At 46.1% G+C, this 22,018-nt stretch overlaps 2 protein-coding genes across 2 annotated transcripts; both read left to right on the top strand.

Moving 5' to 3' along the window:
* The first annotated feature begins 1,034 nt into the window (after positions 1-1,034).
* LOC136499587 (uncharacterized) lies at positions 1,035-9,741 on the top strand. The gene is made up of 7 exons (XM_066495187.1): positions 1,035-1,182; positions 3,399-4,916; positions 5,022-5,146; positions 6,000-6,773; positions 8,137-8,290; positions 8,719-9,018; positions 9,524-9,741. Exons 1-7 carry the CDS (start codon positions 1,035-1,037, stop codon positions 9,739-9,741), a joined length of 3,237 nt encoding a protein of 1,078 aa, XP_066351284.1.
* An 8,235-nt stretch (positions 9,742-17,976) lies between these two features.
* Positions 17,977-19,264, top strand: LOC136499588 (probable E3 ubiquitin-protein ligase EDA40). The gene is made up of 3 exons (XM_066495188.1): positions 17,977-18,402; positions 18,512-18,708; positions 18,802-19,264. The coding sequence occupies exons 1-3, from the start codon at positions 17,977-17,979 to the stop codon at positions 19,262-19,264; spliced, it is 1,086 nt and encodes a 361-aa protein (XP_066351285.1).
* The last annotated feature ends 2,754 nt before the right edge of the window (positions 19,265-22,018 follow it).

Here is a 22,018-nt window from a genome sequence, read left to right on the forward strand (position 1 = left end):
CACCTCCCCCGAGTGCGTCGCACCCGTGAAGCCTGGATCTGTCGAGAGCACGCCTCCTCAAGATGTCAATGGGGAATTCCCCGTTGAGGGACAGCTTCCCATCCCCATCCCCGAGGGGCAAAAATCTCCCCGTCCCCATCCCCGTGAATGCCAACGGAGGAAGTTCCACCCCCATCCCCGTCCTCATGCGGGGATTTTATCCCCACGGGGTCCTCGTCCCCGTCACAAAATCCAGCTATGGACAAAAGTGAATTGAAAATCCAAAGAAACAACCCTAGTAAGTTCATGATTGAGAAGAATCTCGTACATCTGGTTTGCCATGAAATAGATCTAGTTCCCATCTCAGAAAATCTAAATCCAAATAAAATACAAAGCAAAATTAAACAAGACTCCTACAGGGCCACGGAGCTCCACAGCTATTGTTCTTCTATCCTCTAGACAATCACGGTCAAGAATTGCAAGATAGATGCACATGCTGGCTGTTGGAGTGCGGCTGCTGGCTGCTTGAGGGAGCACGAGCGAGAAGTAGAGCGGAGATACAGGAGGGAGTGTCGCGTTACTCGCGTCATGCACAGGGCTAGTAGAGCGGAAGGAGATGCGGGAGTGCAGCGCCCAGATGCGAGACTACGAAAGGGAGTGCGGCGGCAGGGAGGCAGAGCAGGAGACTGAAGGAGCTAGGTTTTTCTATATATATATGTGGCATTCTTACGTGGCCTTTGTTGGGCTGATGGACCGAGGGAATGAGTTGGAGGCTGTGAGCAGGTGAGGAAGCAGGGACGCGGATTAACGGGGACGGGGGACAGGCTCCCAGACACATCCCCGCCAGACCTGATGGAGAATGATTTTCGCCCATTTAGTACGTGGAACAAATTTAGTCCCATCCCTGTCCCCTAACAAGAGAATTCCTCTCAGGATCGGGTCCCGTTGACATCTCGAACGCCTCCAGAGGCCGCATCGGCTGCGGCAGCAGGCGCGGACGACCTTGACCGCAAGCTGGTAAGTCGTGCTCGTTTCTCGATTCGTCTGGTGCCTGCATGCATTGCCTCTCTGTGATTTCAGCACCTGATATCTGCCTTGGTTCCCCGCTGGATCAGGTGCTCGCGCGGTCCAAGCTCGTCCGTGACCCGCGCTTGTTTGGGTACCGGCGCCTGCTGCCTTTCCTCAACGAGATGACGAAGAACGGTAACATCCTCTCCGATTCCCTCTAGATTCGTCTTCGTTTTTTCTGGCTCGCATTTCCTGTTCTTACGCTGTCTCCTGCAATTTGGTTATATCTTCCAATAACCTTCTCTTGTCCAAGCGACATCAATTTCTGTTCCTTGTTTTTAGTTAAATACATGTTACTTGACGGCCACAGGATTTCAGCATGGTTGATTCTGTTCATGAAAATATTGTGCTGAACAAGTGTATCAAGGACATCCTTGCACTAACCAAACCAGTAGAGGATGATAGAAGCAAGTGACTATCCACAATTCAGGAGCTAGAAAATTGTACCATTCTCTTGCATCTTTGCCAGGTAACTTATATTTTTTTCTGTTACAACTGAAACCTTCTCGATTGTGTTTACACTCACACCTATAACCCTGATATAGTTAAGGTGCAATGATGCCACTTTTGACACTGTAGCTTGAGCATACTTGCATGCAGTATAGAAGATAAATGTTTTTTCCCTGCATGTGCATGTTGTATAGTGGATTTCCATGGTAGATTACTGAAAGAAATTCAATTATTCACTGTAGAATATATACGTGGAAGTTAATATCTCAATCTCTGTTGTGTTCATGAAGAGATACTGAGTTATTCGTCGACACAGTAAAGAGTAAAATCTATATGTGGTAAGCATTGTTCAAGTGAAGTTCAGATCATGTTCATCTGAATAGTTTGGACAATACCAATATGGAAACACAGCCTATCAAATTCGTAATTCTAAAAAGGGTAGGTTTAATTGCATGAAATGTGGCAAACAATGATATTCCTGCTGCAAGTACTGTAGCCTATGTTGGCATTGCCATTATACGAGTAGCTATGGCAGTAGGCAACAGTTTGTTTTGTCATGCTATAACGCTGTACGATCCTTACCCTTACTGTACTGGGATAGCTGCTGCAGTAGTAGGTGTCTGTATTTCTAGAATGGAGCTGCACAAACAGCAAATGATGGAGTTAATAAGCTGAGAAAATTTTTCCCCGCTTTGTACTATTCTTAACCAATGCATCAGTAATCTTAATGACAGGAAATGTTCGATACCTTTTGGGTCCTTTGTATCAGATCTTTAGTCAAAATCAGGGGACTTGGCTCTATCAGTTCAGCTCTGGAATGATTCAAACCTCCCTATAAACAAGAAAAAGCATCCTATTATTTACCTTCAAATCTTGTTATTTCACTTGAAAGCGGATGGCGATGCGTCCACCATCCCTGGGCTCGTCTCTGGAGACTGCCACACGGGGGCGCACGGGGCTCGAGCTCGATCCTCCACCATGGCCTTACCCCCCATGGATGACGACGCGGCCCCGCAATAAGGCCGGGTCCGCAAGCCAGAGGAGGAAGCCCTCTGCCCCACATATCAGAGAGAAGAGGGGGGATTGTGACTCACAAAGGGGGCAGTTGGATCTGGAGAAGCACGAGGACGAGGTGGTGGTCGAGTTTTTCGGCCAACTTTGGGCCATTGACTCTCCGCCGCCTCGCCGTAACCCTAGACCACAAGCTCCCTCCACCAAACTCCTGAGTGCTGACAGTTTGTTCTGGATCCGGCGAGATTTGGTGGATTCGAGGAGTTTCTCATCCGCGGATTGCTACCCGGTGCAGAAATCGGATCGGTTGGTGAAGCCGCCGGTGAAGGTCAGTTTCGTAAGGGACATTTGGGGGAGAGGGGGTGAGAAGGAGACCTTTGCTGAGGTGCTTCAGAAGAAGAAGATGGAGGAGGGTGGAAGATGGGTTTGGCAGCCTGAGCCGCGGCGTCCGCCCCCTCAAAGGCCGGCTCGTCCTCCACCGCCACCACACAACGACCACAAGGGTCCAACCCAGCAGGGGAGGCAGGACCTCGGCTGGAGGCAGCAAGGTGCTACTCGCCCACCTCCACCGCCCCGTCCGCAACAACATCCACCGCCGCAGCTGCGACAACCACAGCAACCTCCACCTCGGAGAACACCTGCATAGGGGCGTGGACAAGGTACTCAGATTCCTGATCCGCCTTTCAGCATAGATCCTAGATATAGGAAGCTTACTTGCTATAACTGTGGAGAGCCTGGGCATTTTGTGGGTACTTGTACTCGTCCTAAGGTTTGCTTTATCTGTGGAGTTCATGGGCACCATATGAATGTGTGTCCAAAATGGAAATCAGATCACCCTGTTGCAGCGTATGTGGGTAGTTCTAGTCTGGGGCTTGGTTTTTATCATTTAGATGTGCCAAGTGTGGAATCTACTCAATGGCTGAATCTGACTAATTGTGGAGTGGTTGGAGTTAAGAAGGGACAGATTACCTTGGCTGAATTGGAAGTGGAGTTATCTGACATATATAGTAAGGATTGGCCTTGGCAAATCAGAGAACTGGAACCTGGGAGATTTTTGGTGAGATTTCCTCCTCATAAGAGGGTTAGTGACATAAAGAAGTACCCTTCCTTTAATCTGAGGAAGGATGGGGTTCAAGTGGAGGTGCTTGAATGGATTGGTGATTTGAAACCACACAGTGAATTGGAGGAGGTATGGGTTGAGATAAGAGGCATACCACCTAGATACTGTCATTGGAAAGTTTTTGCTCAAATAGCTTCTGGGTTTGGCTTACTGACTGAGGTTGATTGGTCCACAGTGTTCAAGACCTTTTATGAGGTCATCAGAGTTAAAGTGGCATGTAGGAATGGGATGAAAATTCCTAGGCAAAGGTTGTATGAGATGGGGATGAAGCTGTATGTTATTGAGCTGATAGTGGAAGATGAAGCTGATGAAGGTAAAGCTGCTGATGACAAGGATAATGATGATGGTGGGGGTGATGATAAAGGTAACCTGGGTAATGATGATGAGACAGATGACTTGTATGACTCTGATGAAGAGATGAACCATCTGTCCAAGCCTGCTGAAGACACAAAGCAAAAGACACCAAAAACTTATATGACCAAGAGTATAGGAAGCAAGATAGTTAATATGGAGGTGAGGACAGAAGATGCAATGAATCAGGAGTATATTATGGTGCAGATGATGTCAGATCAAGCTAAGCAGTTAACTGCTCAGGATGCATTAAGGGTGCTGCAGCCGAGTTATACTAATGTGACTCAGAGGGAAGATCTTTGCTTGAATATGAGGGACAGACTTAAGTCTGTAAGGAAGAACAATTTACAGACTGATTTGGGGTGTGTGAATTCAACTCAGTTTTCTGAAGCAAAATTTCAGAGCTCCCTTGAGGGATGTTCTGGTGTGAAGAGTTATGAGAAGGAAGAGTTTCAGAGTACCCTTGAGGGATGTGCTGAGATGGATGAATATGAAACACCAGTAACTATCCAGGTGAAGGAGTCTGAGTGTAAGATAGTTGGTAACAAGCTTTTGAGTTTGCTGAATGAGGAGTCACATCATTCCAAGTGGGAGGAATTCAGAAGAATGGCTAAGCAAGATATTGCAACTGAGGAATGCTCATCTCTGTTAAGAAAAATGGAGCTGGAAGTTTCTGAGGAAGAGGTGGAAGCCAGTGATACTGAACATATGGAAGAAGGTGAAGAATTGTCTAGTCTGCAAGAAGAGAGATTGTTTCAGAAGGAGTTGAATAGGGAAGCTATAACAATTGAGGAGCAGCTGATCAACAAGTGCCAGAAAAGGAAAAACAAGTGGGGCCCAACTCTTAGATGCCCCAGATCCAGAAGACAGCCGGAGGATGGGCGCACTATGTTGGAGAAAGCTCAGGATTTTAAGAAAATTAAGAATCTGGAGACAGGTACTAAACACAAATCTTCTTTTGCTTTTGAAAGCACTACAATTTACTTCTAAAAGCTAGTATTGCTAATATAGCTCTGGGTATTTGATACCTGTAATCAATTAGAAAAAATAGAGTTATTGAAGCAGAAAGAGTTAGCTAATAGAAGGGAGTTTGAGAAAAGTAGACCTGAGACTACTTTACCTGCAAATCTTGATAGTGTTTTAAGTTGTGAGGATTTCCCTCCACTGGTTTGTATTTCTGACCCTCTAAAGGATCAGTTAGATGAGAAGGAACAGTCTTGGGTGCGAGTAGCTTCTAAAAGCTGCGATAAGAGTCCATTTAAGTTGAGAAATGATAGGAGCTCTATGGAATATTAGAGGTCTCAATAAAGAAGGCCGGTTGCAATGTATCATGGATTTTGTTAAAGAGAATCAGTTAGATTTTGTTGGCTTTCAAGAAACAAAAAAAGAGAGTTTTCAGGATTCTTTTCTAAAATATGTGCAAAAAGACTTTAACTGGAATTACCTCCCTGCGGAGGGTACAGCTGGTGGTACCCTTGTTGGCTTTAGTGAAAGAAAGTTTGAGGTCTTGGCCTAGAAGATAGGAGTGTACAGTGTAGCTGCAATAGTTAGAAATTGTCATGACAATTTTGTGTGGAGACTGATTACGGTCTATGGTTCACCTTATGATGAAGGGAAACAAGAGTTCATTAATGAACTTGAAAATTTACATGATAATTGGGATGGTCCTACTGTGATAGGTGGAGATTTTAATTTAGTCTGTAATGTTAGAGATAAAAGTAATGGAGTCATTAACCACAAATGGGCTGATCTGTTCATGGACTGGGTTAACAAGTTTGGTTTGATTGAACTAAAACCTTCATCTAGAGCGTTTACCTGGACAAATAATCAAGAGCAGCCTATTCTGGCTGCTATTGACAAAATTTTCTGCACAACCAATTTTGAACATAAGTTTCCTTTTGCCTTTGTGTCTACTAGATCTAGAGCAAGCAGTGATCATGTTCCTCTTATCCTTAATTTTGGCTTGGAGGAGAGAAGGAAACCTAGTATGTTTAGATTTGAGAAGTGGTGGTTACAATAGCCTGATTTCAAGGAGCTTATTGCAAATTTATGGAACACTTCTTGTGCTTTCACGGACCCGTTAGATATTTGGCAGTTTAAAATTAGATTGGTTAGAAAGAAGGTTAAGGGGTGGGCAGTAAATATTAATGCACAGGTTAGAAAACAAAAGTTAGAACTCCTTAAGGAGTATGATCTGCTAGACGTGAAATATGAGAACTTTGTTATTACTGAGATGGAAAGAAATAGGATGAAGGAGATTGTTAAAAACCTAGAATCTATTTGGAAGTTAGAGGAGATTAAAGCTAGACAGAGAGCAAGGGATAGAAATGTTAAAGAGGGAGATAGAAACACAGCATATTTTCAAGCTATGGCAGATCAAAGAAATAGGAAAAAACGTATTTCTGGGTTGGAAGGCCCTGATGGTTGGATAGATGATAATAAAGGCATGCTTGAGCATGCTGTTGATTTTTACAGAAATTTGTTTGGTAAAGAAGAAGATAGTGGAGTTAAATTAGGACAAGATTTCTGGGGAGTAGATGAGAAAGTGACTGCCTTGGAAAATGAGCTGTTAGAGGCTCCTTTTACTGAAAAAGTTAGAGAGGCTGTTTTTAGCTCTTATGCTGAAGGAGCACCAGGCCCTAATGGCTTCTCTTTCCTTTTTTATCAAGTCTTTTGGGATCTGATTAAGGGGGATCTTATGAAGCTTATAAGAGTGTTTGAACAAGGGGATCTGAACCTTGACAGGTTGAATTACGCCATGATAACGTTGATCCCTAAAGAACCTGAGGCTAAGGTGCTGAAGAAATTCAGGCCGATTAGCCTAATTAACTGTAGTTTTAAAATTTTCTCTAAATTGTTGAATAATAGAATGGTGAGAGTAGCGGATAGGTTAGTGGCGAACAACCAAACTGCCTTCGTTAAAGGAAGGTTTATTTTGGAGAGTGTTGTGGCTGCACATGAAATTATTCATGAGATCCATAAAAGAAAACAGGAAGGTGTGGTGTTGAAACTAGACTATGAAAAAGCTTATGATAGGGTCAGCTGGTCTTTCCTTGAGGAGATGCTTGAGACTAGGGGTTTTGGTGGAAGATGGAGAGGCTGACTTAGACAGGTTGTTAGAGGAGGTTCTATTTGTATTCGTATTAATGATGAGAATAGTATCTTTTTTAAGTCTGGGAAGGGCCTGAGGCAGGGAGACCCTTTATCCCCTTTGCTTTTCAACTTAGTAGCTGACGTTTTTTCTAGAATGCTTATGAAAGCAGCTAGGCATGGACTGGTTACTGGGTTATTACCACAAGTGGTAGAGGGTGGTATCATCAGCTTGCAATATGCTGATGATACACTGCTTTTCTTAGAAAATAATCTAGGGAAAGCTTGTAATTTGAAATGGCTTCTAGTTTGCTTTGAGCAAATGTCAGGCATGAAGATTAATTATGATAAGAGTGATTTGTTGACGGTGGGTTTAGAAGAGGATCAGGCTAATGAGTTTGCTAGACTTTTCTGTTGCAAAAAAGGTGAATTTCCCATTAAATACCTGGGAGTTCCCCTTCATTATAATAAGCTTAAAAGGAAAGACCTACAACCTGTGGTAGATAAGATTATCAAAAGGATAGCTGGTTGGAGGGGCAGGCTTCTGTCTTATGCTGGGAGGATGGTTTTGTTAAAAGCTTGTCTGGCTAGTATTCCAATTTACTTGATGTCCATTATAAAGTTCCCTAAGTGGGCTATCAAAATGATTAACTCTCAGATGGGACATTTTCTGTGGAATAACTTTGATGATAGGCATAAGTATCACCTAGCCAGCTGGCAGTTAGTGGCTCAAAAGAAAGAAGGAGGAGGGCTAGGTATCCTAGATCTGAGGAGCTTAAATTTAGCTTTGTTAGCTTCATGGATCTTTAGATACCATCTGCATAAGAACGCTATTTGGGTTAAGATTGTAGATTTTAAGTATAATACCAATGATCCGAACATTTTTTGCTGCCCAGATCTTGGATCCTCCCCTTTTTGGAAAGGGGTCCTCTGGGCAGCCCAAGCAGCTCATATGGGTGTCAGATGGGTAGTAGGGAATGGGAGAAGTAAGGTTTTGGGAAGATCAATGGGTAGGAAATACAAGTTTGGCCATTATGTTCTGGCCATTGTATGTCATTAATGAACAGCATGGTAAGGCTTTAAGCCAGTTCTGGGATGGGCATGAGCTTATGCTCACTTTTAGAAGGAATGTTTCTGAGGCTCTTAGGAACATGTGGTGGGAACTATGTGGTGTGATAGAGGATACCATCCTCAACGATGAAGAGGATCAGATAGTGTGGAGTTATACCTCTCATGGCGCTTACGCTGTCCAATCCTTGTATGCTAGGATTAATTGTAGAGGTGTGTTTCCGGTTTATATTCACGCCATATGGAAGCTTGTGATTCCACCTAGAGTACAGTTCTTTCTGTGGTTGCTCTCGCATAATAGAATTCTTATGAGGGACAACTTGCAAAAAAGAAGGGATGTTTTGGATCCCACTTGCCTTTTTTGTAGTGAACAGGAATCCATTCGGCATGTATTCTTTGAATGCTGTGTAGCTGTGAATGTGTGGAGTTTGGTTGCTGAGGTGTTAGGGGAGAATATCGGTGCTGATTATGAGTCTGTAGCTAAGTTGTGGGTTGCGAATAAGAAACATGTGGTTACTAATGTGATTTCATCTGCTGTTTTGTGGTCCTTATGGAAGTTAAGAAATGAAATTTGCTTTCAGGGGGTGTTTTGGCTAGGTACAAAGATGGTGCTGATCAGGATCGCAAAGATGCTAAGAGGCTGGCTCCCAATGTTCAAGCAGGACACTGGAGTGTTGCTGGAGGACAGAATACTCAGGCTGGAAGAAGTGTCGAGGCGCCCGGCACAGATCGATTGGAAGGAGGAGTCGGCAGCGGACCTGGAAACCATGGTGGACTCAGTGAGGAGGGACCTGGAGAGAAAAGCGAGCCAGCCACCAGGGGACTGTTGGGATGGGGGAAAGAGATCAAGGTTGGAGACATTGGCATTGCAATCTTCGGCAGTCTGAGGAGACGCAAGAGAAGATGTGTAATAATCAGTGCGAGTGTTCTTTGGGTGCTCATCTTTGACGTTTTGGCCATTAGGCTTTTCGTTTTGTCTTAGAACTGTAACTCTGGCGGGCGCGCCTAGTACGCTGTGCTGAACGATGTGGAGTGCTTTATGCAAATAAAGCAGGGGAAACCTTTTGTCTAAAAAAAATAAACAAGAAAAAGAAGCAGAATGCCTTGAGAGAAGTTAATCTTTGTTATATTGCTCCCAAGATAGATAAATATGTATGGTATACTGCACATTCAGCATCCATGAAATAACTTTAACCATCATGATATACTTGTTCTATCCTAGATTTTCTGGCAAAACCGCAAAAGAGTGATATTTTTGTTCCATTGTTGCTTGATTCACTATGATACGAACCATCGTTGGTGTATCTCAATAACTGTTGGTGTATCTCAATAACTATTATAAAACTCTCTCATTTACACTTGGTGTTATTGCTTTTATTTATTCAGGTGTTACTGGATACATGCAGTTCATTCCACATGCAAGAGTTCCCGTCCTTCAATATGTGAGCAACCGCTTTGGCGTCTCCTGTGATATATCAATCAACAACTTTGCTGGTCGAATTAAGTCCAAAATCTTCTACTGGCTCAATACTTTAGATGAGCGGTTTGGTGATATGGTTACTGTCCCTCATGACCTAACCAGCAAGCCGGTGAGTTTGATGTAGGAACCACTACTACACAAACTTTAATGGAGGCGGGCGTTTTTGATTTTCCGCGGTGGGCAAAGCCGTCCGCCGCGGCCTAGAGGCCACGGTAAATCGTGGCTTAACCGCGGCGGGCGGCTTTGCCCGCCGCGGTTAACCGATTTACCACGGCGGGCGGTGTAACGTGCCCGCCGCGGTAAATATACTTTTACCACGGCGGTCACGTTGAACCGCCCGCCGCGGTAAATTATTTTACCGCGGCGGACACGGTACAGCGCCCGCCGCGGTTATGTTCGTTAGCCGTGGCGGGCATTATTATTTGCCCGCCTCGGTAAATTATTTCCTGAATTAAAAAAAATACAGCAGCCATATAATTAAATTCAAATTCAAATTCAAATTCAAATCACATCCAGATTTCATAGATTAAACTTAAAAAGTATGCAGGCATTACACATGAGATAATATACATATATATACATTCACTTAGTCGTTCTTGTCATCGTTAATTCATTACATTTACATATTAAAGTCGTTATACATGCCCTAAGGAGTAATCTTGCGGACGCATCATCGTGGGCCATTTCCTCAGCCTCTCGTACTCCGGTAAAATCGCTAGCTGGCTGTTCTCATTGAAGAACGTGCTCCCTTCAAGCACGCATTTGTCTAAGACAAACTTACATATGTCCGCCTTTGTCTGCTTGAAGGAGTGTTGGGTGCTCTGCACGTCTCTCCACCAGTTCAATCCATTCTTGAGCACCCTCCAACTGCTGCTGTACTGCTTGCACTCCCTCAGGTACTCACAGACATAGAAGCCACAGGTTTGTGATCCTACCGGTTGTTTGGCATACTGCATGATCGATACACAAGCATTAGAATACAGGCATTAGAACGCTTATGAACAGAACGCACAATTAAACCTTTCAAATACTTACCGAAAAGTTGCGTCTGATTTTGATGCGGTTCTTATGCTTAGCCTTAAAATTCTCTGTTCTTCGATCATAGCATTCAGGATCCTTCACGTACTCCTTATAAGTGCTATATGAAATGCACTAGTATTAGGCAAGGCATTAAAACGCATATGAGAAGACAGTTCAGTCACTTACACTCTGAGGCAATCTTCAAAGGCCTTGTACCCTTTTAAGTTTGGCATTCTCAACGAATCAAATACGCAGGCCCTGCTATCCTGAGGGTAGATGATAAATGCAACCCAGTGACCCTCGAGGCCTTGGTTGCGCCATTGAAACAAAATACAGGTTACAATGAGAAATAATAATACTAGCTAGCTACCCACTTATCTCTACAGGCATGTCTTCGACTTACCCAAAGTGGTAGGCAGCTACGATACACCCATTTCTCCTGATCTTCTTCATTGCTCCTAGTATGTACCTTGAAATGTTCAACTTCTCATTGTCCATCAGTTTCTTCCTGTGCGCCTCTCTCTGTCGCTTGGTCAAGTCTTTCATGGTTGGATGATTGTCATCTAGGTGGTAACCAATGATGACTCTTTGAGCAATATGCATTGGAGATAGATAGATAACATCAAGTTTTAGTTCCTTGGATATATAGGCCATCAACCTGCAAGGACAAGCCATCGTGGCATATATAAGTAGTCTTGACTGATTCAAAGGCAGGTGATATGTGAAACTCGCAATTCATCACTTACATAGAGAACAAGGTGACTTGGGCGATGTCAAGGTCTTGTTCCCGTAGTAGTCTGTACATGTCGTGGAAGTCCACGGGGAGTTCTACATCGTTGCCGGGCAAGTGTAAGTACTCCGCCACAACCTTGACTAGAAAACCATGTAGGCCAGCTTTTGCCGCTTCCATGTACCAGAGATGAAACCTCCTTGTCTCCCACCTTTCCTCGTCGACGAGCTGGGCCTTGGTTATCATGAACTTCCCATGCTCGTAATGGCCGGGGCAGTCATCCGATTCAGGAAATAGATGGAAAGGTGATCTCGGCCTGGGATAGAAATGTTAGTACCATATTATGGCAAAGAAAAGTTATTAGCAAATTATGCTCGCCGCTACCATACCTTTCGAACTCAAGTGAGTATGTGAGATGCCCTTGGTCGCCTTTAGTCTTCGCCGGCGGTGGAGGACAGTGGCTTGTGCTCACAATGGCAGCAGGCGGTGTCTTTGCCCCCGGTTCCTCCGTGCCTCCTGGTCCTTTGCTTGTGCCCTTAGACGGACTATCGGGGGGTGGAGGTGGACTTGTTGGAGGAGGAGAACGAGGGTGAGGGCTTGTGCCTCAGGGTTACTTGCTTCCCTTGTCATCCCCGCCATTGCCTTCGTCATCGCCGTTGCCGTGATCCGGATCATCGGGGGGACAAGATCCGGCAACGGATGGTTGTGATGCTGGTGTCACCATCGGCGTAGAAGTTGGCGTCGAGAGAATGATCTCTATGTCGTCCTTGTTCCACAGGACTTCGGAACCAATGGCAGCTCCAAGGATCGTTACCCCTTGTGCAGTTGGATATTCCATTTCAAATTCTTCGTATTGGGTCGCATACCATGTAAGTATCACGGCAGCATAGTTGGCAGGGATCTGGTCTTGGTTGAAATCTTTGATATCTTCTTTGGGGTGCATGTAACCCTCACCCACGGTCAACTTTTTCGCCCTGCCGAACGGGATGTTGAGATTGACGCGCATGGGTTGCCGGATGTCGTCGACGGGGTGCCTTGGGCGATCCTCGATCATCGGCAGTGGCTGCCCTTGTGTCTGCCCTTGTGGAACTTGTGGCACGGCCACGCCAGCCTGGCGAAGCATCTGTGACCTCATCGACACCATATCTGGGTCATTGCTCGTGAAGGCTTCTTTTATGGAACGACTGATCATTTCGGCCACGCCTTGATCATAGCCCTTCTGAAAGATGCCCTCCTTGTACCTCTGCCTTGACCGGTATGTGGCAGCGTCGGATTGCCATGACTCCACTGAGTTCCAGCTCATCTTCGACAACATGCCACGGACGCGGCCACGGTGCTCGGGGGTTCCCAGTGCCAGGGTCAGCAAGTCCTGGCCCCTGCGAACCTCAAAGCTATCCTTGGATTTAGCGGCCTGGATGAGAGCCCTCTCCACCTCCTCGAACTTCGGCTCATTGAACTTGCTCGCGCCCTCCTTGAGCTTCTTCGGCTTGTGGGCATAAATGAAGTCCTTAGCCCTCAAGTCTACACCGTCGTACGGATCGGGAAGCCCGGCAGCAGCTCTAGCCCTTTCTTCCTCCCGCCACTGGGGCCTCTTACCAGCAAACCCAGTCATGCCCAAGTGGTGGGGGTGCAGGTTCTTCTTCGCGAGTGCGCTGAACTTGGCGCTCTTTGCCTTTGCTTCTTCTGTTGTTCTTTGTTTGCAGAACTCTTCCCAGTGATGTTCCTTCACCATAGTGTATTTGACACAGGGTGACTTGCCTAGCTTCAGGTACACGGTTATGGACGTATCTGTTGAGGGTGGACATGAACCGCCCGTACGTCCACATCTGGTGTAGGTACATGGGGCCTAGTTGATGGATCTGATCAACCATATGCATCATTAGGTGTGGCATAATATCAAAGTAAGATGGTGGAAAGCACATCTCGAGCTGGTAAAGGGTCTCTGCGATGAACTCCTTTAGGGCAGGCAGCTCAGCCTTATCAATGACCTTCTGAGTGATGCGATTAAAGAAGTATGACATCCGTGTGATGACCATCTTCACGTACTCTGGACGGATAGCCCTAATCGCAATTGGTAGGAACACCATCAGCATGACGTGGCAGTCGTGTGAGTTGTAGCCGGTCATTATGAGGTCTTTCATGGAGACCAGGCTCTTGATGTTGGAAGAGAAACCAGTCGGCACCTTGATACCCCTAAGCAACTTAAGAAAAGCCGTCCTCTCGTCTTGCGTTAGGTTGCAGGCCGCACCCGGGATATCGACTTTACCATTCTGAGGCGGTCCCAGGTGAAGGTCCGGTCTGATGCCCAGATTGACAAGATCCGTCCGTGACTTAATACCATCCTTTGTCTTGCCCTTGATGTCCAGCAGGACACCGATCGTGCTTTCGAAGACATTTTTCTCCAGGTGCATGCAGTCGATGGCATGGGGTGTATTCAGTGTTTTCCAATACGACAGGTACTTGAAGAAAATTGACATCTTCTTGAAAGGAACGGCGGAGGGGACTTCCTCCGTCTGGTCCCGCTTTCGCTTCCTTGTCTGCTTGCTCCCCTCTTTAGGCGGCTTCTTCTTCTTTCCAAACACCACCTGATCCATGTCCTTGACCATCTCATACACCTTTGTCCCCCAACTAGTCTGTGTCGGTTGATCACGCTGCGGCTCGTCCTGATTGTCAAAGTATTTGTTCATAATACTTCTTCTATACCTGTGATTTTTTGCGAGGAACCGTCTGTGCCTCATGTACACCATCTTATTGGATCCCTTAAGGTAAGTGTAGCAGGTCCCGTCGATGCAAATTACGCAGCCGGTCTTCCCTTTGATCTGCCCCGACAGTGAGAAGAGACCGGGGTAATCGGTGATGGTGACAAAGATGATTGCTTTTAGTGTGAACTTCTCCTTGCGGGATGCATCCACCATCTGGACTCCAACATCAAATAGTATCTTCATTTCCTCCATGAACGGCTCCAGGAACACATCTATATCGTTGCCGAGCTGCTTCGGTCCAGAGATAAGCATGGTCAGCATAAGGTACCTACGCTTCTAACATAGATGGGGAGGTAGGTTGTACATGGTGAGCACGACGGGCCAAGTGCTGTGCGAGCTGCTAAGCTCACCGAATGGGTTCATCCCGTCGGTACTTAGCGCGAACCTAACATGCCTGGGCTCCTTGCCAAACTCCGGGTAGGCCTCGTCAAAATCCTTCCACTGCTTGCCATCGGATGGGTGCCGTAGCTTGCCATCGTCGTTCAGGCGGTCAGCAGATGCATGCCAGGACATGAGCTTGGCATCGTCCGGGTTCCCGAATATTGCACGCAGGCGATCGGTCACGGGCAGGTACCACACCGACAGTGCTGGACTTTTCCTGTGCGTGTAACCCTCTTCTTCATCGTCCTGCTGAGCCGAGATCTGTTTGGCCACACTGCTCTTCTTTGCCCCCTTCTTGTTCTTCTTCCGACCACCCCGCAAGCCTCCCTCGTCTTCTGCATCCACGCGACAACCAGCATTTTTCTTGTACCGACTAAAGCCGCAGTGCGAACAACTCGTCAAATTCTCATACTCATTGCCCCGATATAGGATGTAGTGGTTAGGGCATGCATCAAACTTTCTAAGCTTCATCGCCACTGGCCGGATCAGCTTCTTGGCCCGATAAGTATTGGCGGGCACCTTGTTAGCCGTTGGGTACGTGGTGGCAAGGTAGCTTAACAACTCATTGAAGCTAGTGTCAGACCAACCATGACGAGCCTTCAACATCAACATATGGAGGTTAAAACGGAGCGCCGTGCAGTCCTTTGGACAATCGCCGCCGTCCTTATAGAGAGGATCAACTGCCGCCTGTTTCAACTCTCTGAAATTCTCCAACCACTTTGGACAACCCAACACAACGTCGTCTTCATCGAAGTGTTTGACTAGATCTTCAACAAGCTGCACATCCTCGGGTTGGCTCACAGTATCCTGACCATCAACACCGTCGCCGGCTTCGTCGGCCATGTCTTGCATTACATCATCCACCGTGATGTAATCACGACAACTGTTGTCACTGTCGGCTGGCGCAGCTGCTGCGGAAGGATCTTTATTCACCGGTGGTGCTGTCGTCGTCGGCGTCGAAGAGGTAACTCCAGATGCAGCGCCACTCGCACCAACTCTTTCGCCGTGAAATGTCCAGACTGTGTAGCCCTCGATGAAACCATACATGATCAAATGAGTTTGCACCTCGCTGTCTCGGTGGGCTTTCAGGTTCTTGCAACGAGAACATGGACATATGGTTGTCATCCGCTTCAGTCTCTCACGGTGAGCTTTACCAGCTGCAATAAACTTCCTTAATTCAAAGAGGTACCGCGGATCATTCACTCTATCGATCCGGTACATCCATTCCGATCTATCCATCGTATCTGCGAACATTATCCATCACAATCAACATTAAATAAAGAAGAATTAGGAGAAATTGATGATTTTTACGTCCAAAATCATGAAAAAGAGAGGAAATGACGATGTGAAAGATGAAGCATGCATCTATGATGAATCTAAAGTTAAAGAAATACATGACATCATTTTTTCCATTAAAATTGATCTAGATCTAGATCTAGATCTAAAGAGAACTCTAGGTGATGGAAATAAAGAGAGAGGATGGAAGGAGAGAGGGAGAGCCTTTATGAACCTCTTATGATGTCCTCCTCCCTCAAATCCAAGCCCTTCAACTCAAATTAAAAGTTTCCTCAAATTTTAGGGCAAAGCCTCCCCCATGAGTTTTGAGAGAAGAAGACCCGTGGAGAAGGAGGGTCTGAGGTTTGTATATGTACAGGCTTTACCGCGGCGGGCAACATAAAACGCCCGCCTCGGTAATCAAGTCTTTACCGCGGCGGGCAGTTTAAAGAGCCCGCTATGGTAAACCGTATTAACCGCGGCGGGCTATTCATACCGCCCGCCGCGGTAAATAACGATTTCCTGCGGTGGGCAGGTAAGGTTGCCCGCCGCGGTAAACCAATTTCCCGCAGCGGGCGCCCCGGTGGCCGGCCTCGCTGGCCGGCCACCGGTTAACCGTGGCGGGCAAAAAAGGTGCCCGCCACGGAGCGTGTTTTGGCCACGCTGCGCAAATTCATTCCTGTAGTAGTGAACACTATGTGTTGCTGCTAAGCCACGTATGATGGTTGTTTCGTTTAGACTTAGAAGTCCTAAATATTTTTAGGACCTGTTTGGAATGCAAGATTTTGTTCTCTATTCCTATGTTTTCCCTGTGAAATTGAACTGATTCCTGTGAAATTCCTGTATGATTCCTGTGAAATTCCTGCGTTCCAAACATGCCCTTAATGGGCCACATTTAAATCCTAATAGGATGTCTAATTAGTTTGATTTTATTTTGGTTGTTTGGTTGATATTAGTATCACATGGCGACTTGAGGGAGCTCAACCAAGTGAGACCTAAATAAAACAAGGGGTATTGTGCGCTAAGAAAACTCATACCTTTCTCGGCCTTTCAGCAAAGATGTTCACATGTGGGACACGTAACCATAATAATATTAAATCTATTTTTGCTAGACTAGGTAGGAACCAAAATGAGGTAACGAACCAAAATGAGGTAACGAAAAATTATTTGTCTCTCCTGTGGCAACGCAAGGGAACTTTTGCTATAGCATATAAATATTAGAGAGGAGGAGGAAAAGAAAGAAATAATAAAGATAAACAAAACTCCCAGCCGGACGGCACTGGTCCAGTTTCTCGTTCGGTCGTTCAGTTGGCTTCCCTAACCGTCGCGTGGTGTTGCAGGCAACGCCGCCGGAGGCTTTTTCGTATAGTTAGTGAAGATTAGTTTCTAAAATTAGTTTACTTCTTTCCATTAGTTTACTTCTTTCCAAAAATACTACTATAAAGATTATCTCCTTCCCGGCGGTAGATAAAGTATTTTTTTTTCGCGAGGTGATATATTCCTTGGAGATTGAATTGGATCAAGGCAAGGAGAGAGGTTAACTCCATGACGGCCACGATGAGCTCCGTCGTCTACGACGACGACGAGAGCCGCCGCCGGCGCACGCATCGCGGAGCGGGGTGCTTGTCCTCAACGCACACTGCGAGTACCCGGAGGTTCCCAAAGGCGCGGATCACGAACATGGATTTAAATAGCGGGCTATAGCAACGCTATAGCTTTTGGAGAGAGCTCCCGCTACGCTATTTTTATTTTTCCGCTATGTCATTTATAACCACTATATTATGCTTTAACATCGCTAAATTGATTAGCTGTGACTTTAAAATAGCGCTGCTATTTCAACTTTAGCTTTTAGAGTGACAATCTACTTATTATATATTTATCTTTTGCTGTTAAGTTGATCTTTTAGAAAATTGAACACATTGAGTCTCACAAATTGTGCTATAATGCCATATTAAATAATATTCCCTAGACTCCTAAAGCCTTGAAAACATATTTGTGTTCAGTAATTTTCACGATTCTTGTGTTTTTATGAAATAATTACTTGATTTTTTATGATTTTCTTAAAAAACCGCTATCTGTCATAGCTCCGCTATAGCTGCGCTATAGCTTTATAGCTTCTGGAAAAAAGATGCCGCTATTTGCAATAGCCCGCTATTTTAAATTAAACCTTGATCACGAAGGCTTCGCGGTGATGGTGCACGTCAAGGCGCCCACGCTGGTGCCCGCGGCGCCGCTGGATCTCGTCGTGGTGCTCGACGTCAGAGAGAGCATGGCGGGCGCCAAGCTGGCGCAGGTGAAGCGCGCCATGGGGTTCGTCATCGACCGCCTCAGCGTCGTCGCCTTCTCAGGCGACGCCCGGCGGGTCACCCGGCTGACGCGCATGACGGCGGAGGGGAAGGCCGCGGCCAAGCGCGCCGTGGAGGCCTTCCAAGAGTCCGGCGCCTCGACCAACGTCCGCGCCGGCCTCGACGAGGCGGCAAAGGTGCTCGGCGGCTGCCTGCACTGGAACGACGTCGCCGCCGTTATCCTTGTCTCGGACGGCCATGACAGCTGCGTCGTGCCGGAGTTTTTCTACAGCCTCAACAGCGTGCGGCCCACTCCGGTGCACATCGTTCGGGTTGGGCTCCGGCGTCGATGCGGCGGCCATGCACAGCATCTCGGAGGTTACCGGCGGCACCTTCTCCTTCATCGAGGACCTCGCTGGGATCCAGGACGCGTTGGCGCAGTGCATCGCCGGGCTACTATCGGTTAGTGCGAAGGATTCAAAGGTCGAGATCGAATGCTCGATTAACCCCGTCAACGACGACGTTATCGACGTCACGGCGGTCAAGTCCGGCCGCTACAAGAACGGCCTTGATCGTCCGTACGATCAAACCTGGGTCTACGTCGGTGATCTCTACGCCGATGAGGAGAGGCGCATCCTGTTCTTCTTGGACGTGCCATGACTTGGTGACGCCGACCACAGCGCCATCCGACTTGTCAAGATTCGCTGCAGTTACATTGACGTGGCGAGCAGGCAGCCTGTGGACGTGGAACTGGCAGACGTCGACATATACGTCGAGATCGAGAGGCCCGTCGAGGTGAAGCCGACGGACATGGCGCGGTGCAAGGAGGTCGAGCGGCAGCTCCTCCGCGTGGCGGCGGCGGAGGACATGGAGCTGGCGCGGGAGGCAGCCGAACGCGGCGCCCACGCCGAGGCCGCGCGGATCCTCGACACGCGCAGGGAGTCGCTGAGCCGGTCGGCGGTGGCGCTGTCCGGCGACGCGATGTGCACGGCGCTGGTGGCTGAGCTGCACGAGCTGAGCCGGCGCGTGTCGGGCGAGCGCGAGTACAGGAAGACGGGCCGCGCGTGCTTTCTCGCCAGCATGAGCTCGCACGCCCTGCAGCGCGGCTCGTCGTCGGTTCGGTTTGGCTGCGTGGACGGTATTCGCGACCCCGGCAATGCGGAGGATGGAGAAGTTGTCGGTTATGATGCGTAAGCGGCAGGAGGCGGCGCCGCCATTGCAGGAGAATGGTAGAAAGACCACCGTTTCTCGTCGTTCGCGCCTAGAGGCAAGGTTGGCGTCGGCTGTTCCTCGTCTCAGCATGCTGAGCAGATACCGTCGGCTTCTACTCAGGCGTTAAGCAAATGCAGATATATCAAGAGCTAGATCAGAAGGGGAGGACCAGCTTGTGATTTATTGATATATATAGGCTTTCTATTAATAGTTTTGTTTAAGATTGAAATCCAGAATTGCTACTTCTCATCCCACATATGGTTTCCAGTGTTGTCTGCTCTTTGACATGCCGTTATCAATCACGAGCCCTTGCTGACCGGTGGTCGAACAACCTCGTGTTCTGTCCTTTCCTGATGCACCAAGTGACAAAAGCAAATAGGACGCGAGCAATGGCGGACCCCCAGGGCCCGGCGACCCTGGGCGGCCACCCAGGCTCCAGCGCCGGCGTACGCTGATGTATTCGTCACTTCGGTCTCTGCTATCTCCTACAACTAAAAAAAATAAAGTGTGAATATTTTTTATGCGATATTTGGTTTAATTCGTCCATCTATCCACGCCTGCGATCCCACGACATCTCCTGCATGCTGCGTCATTTGGTGCAATTCTCCTTGATTGAATATTGCATGTCATGTGATAGAGGAATCACGGTAAAATAGGAAGTAGAAAATTATTGTGCTATTTATATACACATTGCATATTTGCATACATCAGCATACATGGCAACGAGCAAAAGAAAAGAGAATTAACACAGAAGGAAAGAGAATTAAGACAAGAAATATCTTTGCATTTCTGAGAACCTTACCAAATCTGCCTATATTTAATTACTTCCCCTCTTTGCATTAGCAAAATGGACAGTTTTTTTCTCCTTTCATTTGGTTTCACGCTCACGTGTTCCATCGCCTCGCTTGCTGTTTCTTGCTGAAATTGTCCTTAGTTCTGTTCATTTTGAATCATTTTCTCATATTTTAATTAAACTACAAAATTTTGAATTAGGATACGAGTAAAGACATGCAAACAAATATTTCAAAACTACCTGTAGAGTTCAAAGAACTTAATAAATAAATCCTTCTGGAGGCAATACAAATTCTCTCTAATCTTTTATTTGTAGTTAGTGTTATCATAGTACCCGCATGTATTCATGGAAAATAAATCATGGATAAAACGTGGACACTTTTTGGTGCGACATTCCAACATGGGTCGATCGTCCTGCCAATATCCTTGAGGTAGATCACATAAAGGATGAGAGTCCCTCTATAAGATTGCTCACAAGAGACTCAAACTTATATCTGATCATGATAATGTTGAATTACTTTGCATCAAAAGCATCGGCAATGATAAACAGGGACATAGGTTTTAGTATGCATAGTGGAGGAAAACTCAACATTGACCTTCTCAGCAGCTTTTCTGAGCCTTTGCAGTGCTAACTTGTCCTTACTCAGATAGTTTAGAAGTGCACCATAAAATTATGCACCACTAAGAAAAGTGTCACCATTGGTTGCCTTGACCTGAAAAATGTGTTGAAATTAAGAATTACAACATCTAATTCAATATCTTGGAACAGACACTCAAGTGGATACCTTATTCTATAATATATGTCTGTGTGGAATAGTCCTAAGGCCACACATATTTATACGGAGAGTATAACATACTTTGTTTTAAAATTTTATGAGAGATTTTTTAAGACACGCAGTATTATCCATGTGACAGGCACTAATATTTACATATATACTTGAACATGTGTGTACAGGATTATATGGAGATACAACAGAACTTATTCATGGATTTATTGGCGCGTGAAAGAAATGGATATCGGAGAATTCTTTTTGCCGATATAAAATATTATCTTAGCCATATCACGAAAAAGTATATACAGTAGAGTTTGTGAGCCTGCGACGCCGCTCTCTCCGTGACTGTGTTAATTTCACGAACTTTGCTTTTGAATTAAATGTCACTTTAACGTCGGTATTTAATTTAACAGTATTGTTATCTTATCGTGCGATCCGTGTGTTTTTAGTACAAAAGATTTAGTTGTCCCGTAGCAACGCACGGGCACGCTACCTAGTAAGCTTAAAAGCACGCGGTTTTATGGACGCAGGATCTGCTACGATAAAAAGTATTGGCTTCAGTTCTTTCGCGACAGGCCCTTGCAAGAAAATGCTTTGAAGGGAATCACCCATCTTTTCTTTGTTCTTCGCCCATTTTTCTCTTTCAAATTGTCAAAGGAGAGTTTCTCTTTCCACCTTGTAATGGGAATGTAAGCTCTGACTCTGCCTTCATCGGATAAAGAGAGTACTAATCTTCCTCGGTTCCTTCTTCCCCCAGCTTGTTGCCCTCCATCCTGGACCATCTTATTCGAATACCGACTCTTGCATACTAAAAGAAGAAGGTTCCTTACTTTATCTCGCAACAGGTACCCACATCTATCCATTCTTTTGATCTTTAGAATTCCTATTAGTATGCCCTCCGCATACCTGACATAACATAGTTTCGTATTGTATTCCCCAAATACCATATCTTTTCTCAATCACCATCACTCCCTCTACTACCTTCTTGTCAAGCAGGTGGAGGTATAATGGTGAGAGTGGATGAAAAGGAGGGATTCGCTGAGTTCAAAAGCAAGAGTACTTCAGTGAAAAAGCAATAAATGAATTCCCAGTTCAAAGTGATACACAAACAGCTTGTTGCTAATGAATTCAAAAAAGAAATGCTTGTTAGGTAAATCGTACTTTTTGCACA

The sequence above is a fragment of the Miscanthus floridulus genome, chromosome 13, assembly GCF_019320115.1.
Source record: "Miscanthus floridulus cultivar M001 chromosome 13, ASM1932011v1, whole genome shotgun sequence".
In the NCBI taxonomy this organism is placed as follows: Eukaryota; Viridiplantae; Streptophyta; class Magnoliopsida; order Poales; family Poaceae; genus Miscanthus; species Miscanthus floridulus.

What these genes read in the sequence shown, in the direction of transcription:
- LOC136499587 (XM_066495187.1), top strand. Translation starts at nt 1,035, where the DNA reads ATGCATTGCCTCTCTGTGATTTCAGCACCTGATATCTGCCTTGGTTCC. An exon ending in CAACGAGATGACGAAGAACG is followed by an intron (nt 1,183 to 3,398) that starts GTAACATCCTCT and finishes TTTATCATTTAG; the next exon opens with ATGTGCCAAGTGTGGAATCT. An exon ending in GTGAGGATTTCCCTCCACTG is followed by an intron (nt 5,147 to 5,999) that starts GTTTGTATTTCT and finishes TGGTTACAATAG; the next exon opens with CCTGATTTCAAGGAGCTTAT.
- LOC136499588 (XM_066495188.1), top strand. Translation starts at nt 17,977, where the DNA reads ATGGTGCACGTCAAGGCGCCCACGCTGGTGCCCGCGGCGCCGCTGGAT. An exon ending in CTCCGGTGCACATCGTTCGG is followed by an intron (nt 18,403 to 18,511) that starts GTTGGGCTCCGG and finishes GCGTTGGCGCAG; the next exon opens with TGCATCGCCGGGCTACTATC. An exon ending in GATGAGGAGAGGCGCATCCT is followed by an intron (nt 18,709 to 18,801) that starts GTTCTTCTTGGA and finishes CGTGGCGAGCAG; the next exon opens with GCAGCCTGTGGACGTGGAAC.